The sequence below is a fragment of the Tupaia chinensis genome, unplaced genomic scaffold, assembly GCF_000334495.1.
Source record: "Tupaia chinensis unplaced genomic scaffold, TupChi_1.0 Scaffold142542_1, whole genome shotgun sequence".
NCBI classification, from domain to species: domain Eukaryota; kingdom Metazoa; phylum Chordata; class Mammalia; order Scandentia; family Tupaiidae; genus Tupaia; species Tupaia belangeri.
In genome coordinates, this window is record NW_006202391.1 from 354,660 (window position 1) to 365,546 (window position 10,887).

At 54.6% G+C, this 10,887-nt stretch overlaps 1 protein-coding gene across 1 annotated transcript in view; it reads left to right on the forward strand.

Moving 5' to 3' along the window:
* Positions 1–1,223: 1,223 nt before the first annotated feature.
* BRI3BP (BRI3 binding protein) overlaps positions 1,224–10,887 on the forward strand; it is a 14,694-nt gene continuing 5,030 nt past the window's right edge. The window contains exons 1-3 of the mRNA XM_027766329.1: positions 1,224–1,308; positions 9,909–10,036; positions 10,082–10,184. Of these exons, the coding sequence (XP_027622130.1) occupies positions 1,224–1,308; positions 9,909–10,036; positions 10,082–10,184 (316 nt within the window). The remainder of the gene's footprint in view (positions 1,309–9,908; positions 10,037–10,081; positions 10,185–10,887) is intronic.

Consider the following 10,887-nt stretch of genomic DNA (forward strand, 5'->3'; position numbering starts at 1 on the left):
GGCTCCTACTGTGAGGCAGGCGCGGTGCCCGCTGCCCGCTGCCCAGGGGGCGCCCCTGTCCCCACGCTGCCCTGCTCTCCCAGCAGCCCGGGTTTCTCCTGGCGCGCGCCCGAGCACCTTAGGCCCGACTCTGAAGATATCGGGCTTGTTTTTAGCCGCACAGGAAGAGGAAGGGCGCCATGTGGCCTGCCCTATGGCTTTGGCCGTCCGAGCGCCTACTGTGTGCGCAGCCGTCTCCAAGTCCCTTCTGGTTTTTTGTCGGGGCTTTGCAGCGGCCTGCAGCCCCAGGGATGTGTGGGGGCCTCAGGCGCTGCTGGGACGTCTCCCTGCCCTCCCATCCCCTCCCCTCCACCCCCTCCCCCCCGCCCTACCGCGGGGTCTAAGTTCGCTAGCTGGGGCAAGGGGAAGTTCTGGGACGGTTACATGCGGCGACGCTCCCGCGCCTCCTTGTGCTCAGCGCTGACCTGGGATGCAGACCGCAGAAGTTTGGGCCGAGCCGGGCTCTGCCTCATGCAAGCTGCCTGAAGGCACGTGGCTTCCCTTTGAGCCTCCGTTTCTGTATCTGTTAAACGGGGCTGGACAGGAAGAAACCTCGCCATCCTTCACTGTGAGGCTGTAACTTTCCTGGCCCAGAGTCGTGGCTCCGTTAGTGCCGTTCCTGGCACTTCCTGGCGGGCACGCAGATCAGGGGCACTGACCCCGCTTAGACTTCAGGTGCACAGAAAGTTTGGTCCTTGAGATGGAGGGGAAATAAGAACAGGAACACCGAATCAGGTGGGCTGGATTTTCTGATCGGGTATAATGAGAGCTTAAGTTCTCAGGAACACTGCCCACCTCCTGTGGGTGGGTGCTCCCCTTTTGCCCAGGCTGTGGGTCTTTGTCTTGCTGCACAGTCAGAGCACGCTGTTGAGAAATGTTGAATATATTTGGTCACCTGCCCAGTTTCCTGGTGTGGGAATCAGATCCTTGGAACCCAAACTGAGAGCCCCTCTCCCTGCTAGTGGAGGGGGCCTGGTCTCCTGGAAGACCAGCCTCAGGGAGGAGAGTCAGGGCCTCCAGGTTAAGACCCTTGCCAGTGACCAGTGATTTAATCAGGAGGATCCCTGCAGGGGGAGGGTTGGGGACTCCAGAGGGTGGTGTGGAAACCCCTCACCCCTTCCCGCCCGGCTTGCCCTGTGCACCGGGTCACCCGTGTCCTTCATAACATCCTTTGTAATGGGGAGATGTGTTTCCCGGAGTTCTGTGAGCTGCTCCAGCCAACCAAGGATTGTGGGAACCCTGAGGTGAACCCCTCAGTCAGAAGCATGGGTGAGAACTGGGGTTTGCCATTGGCATCGGGAGTGGGGACGGTCCTGTGGGGCTGAGCCCTCGTGCCCTCTGTGGGAGGTGACACTCCGGATAGGTGGTGTCAGGATTGGATGGACTGGATCGGCGGACGCCCAGCTGGTATCTGCTGCAGAACTGCTTGCTTGCTTGGCGTGTGGGGAGCCCCCACCCCTGCACATCTGGTGTTAGTTGCTGGTTGTGAGCATGTAGAAGAACAGGATAGCTGGACCAGGGAGCGGGAGCCCGACAGATCCGCCGGAGAGCCAGGAGCCGGCACTCCTTTCCCCGGGTTCTTGGATGTGGCTGCGTGGACTACATCTCCCGTCCCCTCCCCAGAGCAGCCAACTGCTTTTCTGTTCCTTTTTCAATTCACGAGAGCACATGTACATGCGTGAGGGAGTGAGAGACGGGGCAGGGACTCGTCTTACCGCGGCCCCTTCCCACAGCCCTCAGCCTCTCAGGATCTGGGTGCATGTTTCCAGGCCGGCCGAGGATCTGAACCCGTGGTTGGCTGTGTGGCTTCCAGCACTGCAGTTCTGTGCCACCGGGGCTGGATCCCACTCCCCTGTTTTGTTGTTTATTTTGCTCTTTACCTTTTTTTAAAAAAAGTAATAATAAATTTTGCAGGTGAGGGAACAGCAGTTGGCATAATGGCTGTGTTGCTGGACTCCCATGTAGCCGATCGCGGTTCGAGTCCTGGGCCTGGTGGCTTAAACGCAGGCCGGGCACGTGTGTGTGCGTGCATGCCCGCGTGCCCAAGATCCCGAGAGGAGAATGGAGGAGAAGGGATTGTGGTGTGACCATCCCCCCTGGGGGGTGATTTCTCGCTTTCTGTCTCTATGTCTCTCTCTGTCTGTCTGGCGAGCGCACGCGCCCTGCAGTGAAAATCTCTCAAAAATTTTTTCTTTGGAGGTGAGACTCAACCAGTATATAAGACTTTGCTTTCTTCTCGGTGAAGACCTGGAAAGGGTGAATTGCTGTGTGGTTGTCCCATCATGAACCCGCCCAGAGTCGAGGTTTTGCAGGTTTCCTGTCTAGCCACTCTGGGTATGGCTGGGGCGGGGGCCCCTGCAGCGGGGTCCCTGAACACGTTATTTTGGGCGCCGCTAGACAAGTTCTCCTGTACATAGGAGTGAAATTGCCGAGTCAGAGGGTCTGCGCAGGTGTTGTTTTTTTGTTTTTCGATGAAGGAAAACCAGCTTTATTGCAAAGTGCAAAGCAAGGAGAGTGGGCAGCTCATGCTGAAAAACCTAGTCTCTCTGAGATGCTCCCCATATGCGTTTTTAAGGGCAAAATTAGGGGCAGAGGTCCCAGGCGTGTGATCAGTTCAGAGATTGGTTCAAGAGGACAGGATCGTCTCGTGGGCATTCTTGATTGGGGACCTTAGATCATCAAATTTCTGTTGGGGTTTCTGGAGCCATTCAGCCTGGGGTCTTTGAGCTCACAGCCGGCAGTCTCCCCCCGACGTCCACCACGTCCAGGCCAATGTCCTGCCTCCTTCCCCACAAACCCCAAATCGCCGTGGGCCAACGGCACCTGGACGTCAGCCAGTCACCCAGGACTGGCCCTGAGACAAGGTGCTCAGGCAGCTGCAGGAGGAGTCCCGAGGGCGGCCATGGGCCAAGGGTCGCTGTACCTGGAGGAGACAGTACCTGAGTCCCATCCGGGCCGCCAATCAACTGTTACTGAACTCGGATCAGGTTGGCTCGCCCAAGTGCTGTAAAACCAAGCCATAGGGACATGTGTGAGGAAGGCAAGCCCAGCGTTAGCCAGAGCAAGGAGAGCGGGCGGCTCGTGCTGAACACCCAGTATCTCTCTCTCTCTCATTTTAATTTGCTAAAAGGCGTGTGCTCTCAGTGGAGAGAGACAGAGATAGAGGGAGGGAAGATGAAAAATACCCTTCATGGGGTGTGGTCTCTCTTTGCCTTTCAGGATTCTGGGCACACGTACACACGTGCCTAGCGTGCCGTTGGCTATGTGGGACTCAACCACATTGACCCACATGCCATGTGCCACCACCTGGCTGATAAATGGTAGCTTTTATTTTGGTCTTTTTTAGGTGTGGGCTCGCAGGAGAGACAGAGACACAGGGAAAGTAAGAAATCATCCCCCAGGGGCAATGGTCACACCACAATCCCTTCTCCCATTTTCCCGTGGGATTTTGGGCATGCGTGCACACGTGCCCGGTGTGAATTTCAAGCTGCTGGATCTGGAACTTGAACCAAGGTTGGCCATGTTGGAGTCCAGTGCCTTAACCCCTATACCATCTGCTGGCCCCTTAAATGGTAACTTTTAAAAACAATTTTTTGAGAGAGCGAAAAAAAAGGGTGTGGGCATTTCCACGCCGTGTTGCCTTGGCCAGCCTTGTACTCCTGCTGCGCCCAGCCCCCGTGTCACTGAGATGACAGCCAGGCGTCACCTGCCCTGTAGGCCTCCTGTGGTCCCAGCCTGTAGGGCACAGCGTGCACTGTCCAGGGCCACCCTTCGCAGTGCCGTTCTGTATCAAACAATCGCTCTTTTCATTTATTCAGAAAACACTGGCGTTCTTATTTCTGGGCACGGTCCTTTGTCTCCTGTGCTATTTTTCTGTTGAGCTGTTGGTCTTTTGATTTGAAAGAGGCCTGCATTTTTTGCTGTTTGCAAGAAGATATTATGAACAAAATAACTGACGCTTTCTGGCCCTTTTTATTTTTTCTAAAGGATTATTTTTTTAATTTAACTTCATTTATTTATATACTTATTTTAATTTGACCAGAGAAGGACAGAGCAAGAGCAAGAGAGGGGGAGAGAGAGGGAAAGTGAGAAAGAAGCCGCCAGGTCCAGGACTCGAGCCGCGGTCGGCCACATGGGAGTCCTGCCCCTTAACCACCATGCCCCTGCCGCCCACTGGTCCTTTACTGAAGTCTGACCTTGCACCTCAAGAGAGGTGCGCTATTTGAAGTGTGCGAGTTGACGTGTGCATGTACCTGTGAGAACATCACAGCCCAATCCAAACCGAGTCCTTGCTTGTTTGCTGCTGCTTTCTCGCTTTCTTTATTTTATTGGAGAGGTTTTCGCTATAGGGCACGTGCGCTCGCCAGAAAGACAGAGACAGAGAGACAGAAAGCGAGAAATCACCCCCCAGGGGGGATGGCCACACCGCAATCCCTTCTCCTCCATTCTCCTCTCGGGATCCTGGGCACGCACGCACACGGCCCAGCATGAGTTTAAGCCACAGATCCCGGATTCAGCCATGGTCAACTACGTGGGAGTCCAGTGACATAGCCATTACTAACTGCTGGTTCCCCTCCTCTAACGATTTTTAATTCTCTAACTTGGTATTGAAAAATTTCAAACTGCTAAAAGTGGAGAGGATAAGGGCAGCTGTAACCGTGCCCAGGTTCACCACTCACTCCTTTTCCATAACCGTGCCCAGGTTCACCACTCACTCCTTTTCCAGCGGGTTTGTCTCTGTCTCTACAGACATGCTGCACGCGCGACCAGCAGATGGCGTAATGGTCACGTCACTGGACTCCAGACCCGCTGGCTTGAAGCTCAAGTCTGGGTGTGTGTGTGCCCAAAATCCCGAGAGGAGAATGGAGGAGGGATCGCGGAGTGGCCGTCCCCCCTGGGGATGATGTCTCACTTTCTGTCTCTGTCTCTCCAGTGAGTGCACGCAGCCTGTGGCGTGTGATAGATATATATCTAGATCTTACACTTTTCTCTTTTTTGCCGAACCATTCAAGTTTGCAGACACCATGACACTCTGTCCCCCAGATCCACACGACCACTGGTCCCAGAAACAACAGTTAGTGCAGCGGTATTTAGTCACAGACAGTCCACTTTTGAATTTCCTTCATAGCAGTGTTTAGATTTTTGCCGTAGGGCACGCACACTTGTCAGAGGGAGAGAGACAGAGAGACAGAGAGTGAGAAATGTCCCTCTAGAGCATAAGGCTATAAACAGTCCCTTTTCCTCCAGTCTCCTGGGATTCTGGGCACACGTGCATGGTGTGATTTTTAAAGTGCTGGTTCCAGAGCTTGAGCCACAGAGTCAGCCATGTGGAATCCAGTGCCTTAACTGCCATGTCACCTGCTGGCCCTTCTTAGTGTTTTTTTAAAAATGCAGCATCCCAGGACCAGCAGTTAGTGTAATGGCTATGTCGCTGGACTCCCACGTGGTCGACCACGGTTCGAGTCCCGGACCCGGTGACTTAAACTCACGCCGGGCGCGTGTGCGTGCATGCCCAAGATCCCGAGGGGAGAATGGAGGAGAAGGGATTCCGGTGTGGCTATCCCCCCAGGGGGTGATTTCTTGCTTTCTGTCTGTCTGTCTCTCTCTCTCTCTCTGTTTGAGTACCCGCGCCCCATAGAAAAAAAAAAAAAAAAAAAAAAGTAGCATCCCAGGAAACATTGCTGGTTGTATCTCTTTTCACACCTCTTTAGTCAAGAGTTCTTTCACTTTCTTTCTTTTTTTTAAAGCATTTATTTATTAATTTTTTAGAGAGAGATATTTTTGCTATAGGATGTATGCACTTGTTGGAGAGACAGAGACAGAGAGACAGAAAGTGAGAAATCACCCTCCAGGGGTGCAGTCCCTTCTCCATTCTTCTCTTAGGATCTTACACACACTGCTGGCATGAGTTTCAAGCCGTTTCAAGCTGTTGGGTCCAGGACTCGAACTGCAGTCGACTACATGGGAGTCCAGCGACATAGCCATTACGCCATCTGTGTCCTCCAGGGCACATCTGCCCACTTTCTTTCTTTCTTTTTTTTTAAGAATTATTTTATTTAACTTTATTTATTTATACTTATTTATTTTAATTTGACCAGAGAGGCGGGGAGAGAGAGAGAAGGAGGGAGGGAAAGTGAGAAGCAAGCCACCAGGTCTGGGACTTGAACCATGGTTGGCCCTGTGGGCGTTCACTGCCCTTAACTACCACGCCACCTGCTGGTCCCGAGAGTTCTTTCACTTTCTATGAGGCTGGGAGCTTTACAATGATTTTTTCTTCCTTCACGAGCATGGGTGATGCGTGTTCAGACGGAGAGACAGAGAGAGGGGCACCCCATAGGGTCTGGTCCCCCGCCCAGCAGGTCCTGAGCTCCGTGACTGCCACGTGGGAGCTGAGCAACACCATCTGGCTGTGTCACAGAGCTGACGGGACTTTGTGACCCGGCTTCTGGGAGAGTCCAGACCGTTCGTCTTCTCTGGCGGGTAGTAGCTTCACAGAGCTCCAGGCAGACGCCATGCCATCCGTCCTCGGCAAGTCCGGTGGCTCTCAGTGTCACCTGTCGCCTCTGGACTTTCAGCATGCTGAGAGCAAGCCGCCTCCTTGAGCCGTTCTCCAGCCCACGCCACGCCCTGGGCCACCCCAAATCTGCTTTCTGTCTGCATCTGCTTTTTCTGGACGTCACCTACGAGTGCTGCATGTGCTGGGGGCCTCGCTCAGCCTCGCACGCCCAGTCCCTGCCCTGCGGCCGGGTCAGAGCCCCGTCCCCGCGCTGTGGCCGGGTCAGGACTTCATTCTGTTTCGTGGCCTTTCATTATCAGCTGGCGGGCCTTTGGGTTGTTGGTACGTTCTGTCTATTAGGAATAAGGCTGGGTTGGCAGGTGGCTTGGTGGTTAAGGTGTTGGACTCCCACATGGCAGACTGAGGTTCAAGTCAACCTAGCGGCTTGCTTTCTTGCTTTCCCTTTTCTTTCTCTGGTCACATTTAAAAAAAAAAAGATAATAAATTAAATAATAATTCTAAGATAAAAAAGAATAAGGTTGCTCTGAACACCACGGACAGGTTTTCGTGTGGACGTAGGTTTTCGGCGTTTGGGGGTGCGTACTGGGCGTGCAATTGTGGGCTCATACCGAAACCTGATTCCGTCCTGAGGGCCCGCCGGGCTGTTTTCCAAGCAGCTGTTGTGAACTTTGCCACCCCGGTGTGTGAGGGCTCCTTTCTCCCCGTCCTCGCCCGCGCTTGTCTTGGTCACGGCCGTCCTGGGAGTGAAGTGCCGACAGCCCAGTTGTGAAATGCCCAGGGCGTCTCCACTGGTTCCAGGGCTGGCTCAGGCGCGCGTCACGGCCTGCAGGGGACGCTGTGTCCTCGCGTGCCAGCACATCCGGCGTGTGGGGCCCGCTGGTGCCATTGCTTGTCCAGCAGGTGACCTTGATTTGGAGCTCGGTTGAAGGGGGACAGACCCTCCGCTTCACAGTGCTTCTCCCTTTGGTGATTCATTCACGCGCTGGGCGCTGTTCCAGTGTTTTCCGTTCACCTTACCTTTGCCTACTGCACGTTCAGGTGCTTGGGAACTTTGACCTCGGCCCCCTCTGGCCTGCTCAAGGCATCTCTGCCCTTACAGCCTGGTTTCCATGGGGCCAGGTGGTGTGCACCAGGGGGTTTCAGGTGAAGAGAGATCTGGACACAGGAAGGCCATCTCACCTGAGGCTCAGCATTGGGTGTCCTGGCCTCCCTGCTTGCCAGAGGGCCATGCAGTCCTGGGCTTGAGCGATCTCGTCCCGCCCACGTGACGGCTGGGCCCTGAGCCTCCAAGGCCCGAGGCTTCTGTAGCTTTCCTGAGCCTGGGTGAGCAATCTGAAAATCTCCAACACCCACAGAGGAAGGGGCAGGTGCAGGGGACCCCATACCTCTCACTCCACCTTCTGCGTTCTGATCCCTGACGTCCGGGTTGCATCTATCCTATGTGGAACATTTTCTTTGGACTGGAATAGTATTTTGTTTATTTGAGGTTTATTTATTTTAGGTTTTTGCCTTAAGGCAGGGGAGTGCTCACCAGAGACAGACAGTGAGAGGGAAAGTGAGAAATCCCCCCCAGAGGGGATGGCTATGCCACAATCCCTCTTGGGATTTTGGGCATGCACGAACACACACCTGGTGTGATTTTCAAGCCACCGGGCCCAGAACTCGAATCGCGTGGTCAGCCATGTGGGAGTATCCAGCACCTTAACCACCACACCACCTGCTGGTCCCCGCTAGTCCCTTTTTTAAAAAAGTTTGCCACGGGGCTAATGCATTCACCTGAGAGAGACAGAGAGAGAAGACACCCGGGAGAACTCTTTGTACCACAGTCCCTTCTCCAATCTCCTCTTGCACACATGTGCCCAGTGCGTTTTTCAAGCTGCGGGTTTGGGACTTGAACTGCACAGTTGGTTGTTTGGGATCCAGCCGCCTTAACCACCAGGCCACCTGCTGGCCAGGAGTCTGCATCTCTAAGCAGCTCCAAGCCGATGATGATGGAGCCCAGAAGACCTCTCCAGGGCTGTGACTCGGTTCTATGCTGGTTTTCTGCGGGTTCTATGCTGGTTTTCTGCGGGTTCTCCTTCCAAAGCCCCCACCCACTCACCCCAGCCGAGGGGCAGCCCTCCTGTGCCGCGTCTGTGCTTCCTCCGGGCACCCCGCCTGCTTTTGTGCTGTTTTCTTGTCTCTCTGTGAACCCTTCTGCTTTTGAGCCTTACTGAGATGTAGTTCACACAGCACACAGTTCCTCCGCCCGAGTGCGCAGCCTGGTGGTTGGTCCAGATGCAGATGTGTGCCAGGATCACAGCTGGTTACTACGGCTTTAGGACTGTTTTGTTTTGTTTTAGAGATTTTTGCTACAGAGCGTGTGCGCTCGTCAGAGAGACGAGAGCCAGAAAGCGAAAAATCACTCCCCAGGGGGTTGACCACGCTGCAGTCTCTTCTCCATTCTCCTCTCGGGATCTTGGGCACACACGCACATGCACTTGGCGTGAGTTTCAAGCCACCAGGTCTGGGACTCGAACCACAGTCATCCATGGGGGAGTCCAATGACTTAACCATTATGCTACCTGCTGGTCCCAATTTTAGGGCATTTTTACAACCTCAAACAGAAATCCTGGGTCAGCCCCATAGTACGACAGTTAAACTCTGTTCATAGGGAGCCGACTCCCACTTGACTGACCACAGTTCAAACCTCACCTCCGGTGCCTTGAAAAACTCACCAGGTGGGACCAGCAGTTAGTGTAATGGCTATGTTGCTGCACTCCAGGTAGCCAACCACAGTTCGAGTCCCGGACCCAGTGGCTTAAACTCACGCTGGGCGCATGTGCATGCGTGCCCAAGATCCCGAGAGGAGGAAGATCCCGAGAGGAGAATGGAGGAGAAGGAATTACGGCGTGGCCATCCCCTCCGGGGGATGATTTCTCGCTTTCTGTCTCCGTCTCTGTCTTTCTGGTGCACGCACGCTCCTTATAGCAAAAACCTCTCAAAAAAAAGAAGAAAAAAACTCACCAGGCGTAGATGCATGTGCCCCAGATCCTGCCAGGGTGGAGACATGGGGGAGAAAGACTGCGGCATGCCCGTCCCGCTGGGGGCTCTGCTCTCCCCTCCTCTTCTCCCCCCATAATGCTCAGACAATTAAAAAACAAAGGAATCCTGACCTTTAGCTGTGACCCTGCCCCCAGCCCCATGCCCACTAGCCTCCCCTCTGTCTCTGTGGACTTGTCTATTCTGGACACGCCATGCCAGCAGGGTCAGCAGACGGGGACTTCTGTATTTGGCTGCTTCTTTAGTGTCATATTTTAGGGTTCGTCCAGGTGGTAGCACGAATCAGGGCTTCGCCCCTTTCTCGGGGCAGGTACACCCACCGTGTGGACAGCCCATGTCCTGCTCGTCCGTCGGTCCATCGGTGTCTGCAGGGTCCCAGGAGTGCAGAGCTCGGAGTGCGGCAAGCGCTCACGGCCACTGGCCCGCTGGCCTGGGCAGGTGTGGCTCAGCAGCCCGGCAGTGACCGTTTACTTGTTTCTGCAGTTCCTGACCAGGCTGACCGAGAGGTTCGTGCTGGGCGTGGACCTGTTCGTGGAGACGCTGTGGAAGGTTTGGACGGAACTCTTGGACGTCCTGGGGCTGGACGGTAGGTGCTGGCGTCCTCGACCTGCGCATGGTCTTACACCGGCGCGCCAGGAACTGTGTGGGCGGGTTAGAGGAGTCACTGCCTTGACCACCGCGGCGCCTGCTGGCCCTGAACTCTTAGAAAACCTTTTTTTTCTCAAGAGAGATTTTTGCTATAGGGTGCTCGTACTTGCTGGAGAGACAGAGAGACAGAAAGCGAGCAATCACCCCCCAGGGGACATGGCACGCCACAGTCCCTTCTCCATTGTCCTCTCAGTGTTGGGCAGACACACACACGCACACACGTGTCCAGCATGGGGTTTTTTAAATAATTATTTTATTATTTATTTATTTATTTTAATTTGACAAGAGAGAGACAGAGAGAGAGAGAAAGCGCGAGCCGTGACACCCCTCCTGTCCTTCGGCAGGACGGTTCCGTGCCAGTGCAGACGGACACTCCTTAGCCTGAGCTGGCGAGCGGAGACCCGGCCAGCCCCGTGTGTGGTTCCACATTATCTGCTAGCCCCAACACAGCAGAGAAAGGGGGACCAGCAGATGGTGTAGCAGGTACATTGCTGGACTCTCACATGACTGACCATGGTTCAAGTCTGAGACCCGGTGGTTTGAAACCCACGCCGGGCGTGTGTCTGTATGTGTGTGTGTGTGTGTGTGTGTGTGCCCAAGACCCCATGAGGAGAGTGGAGGAGAGCGCGTTGTGGCATTGC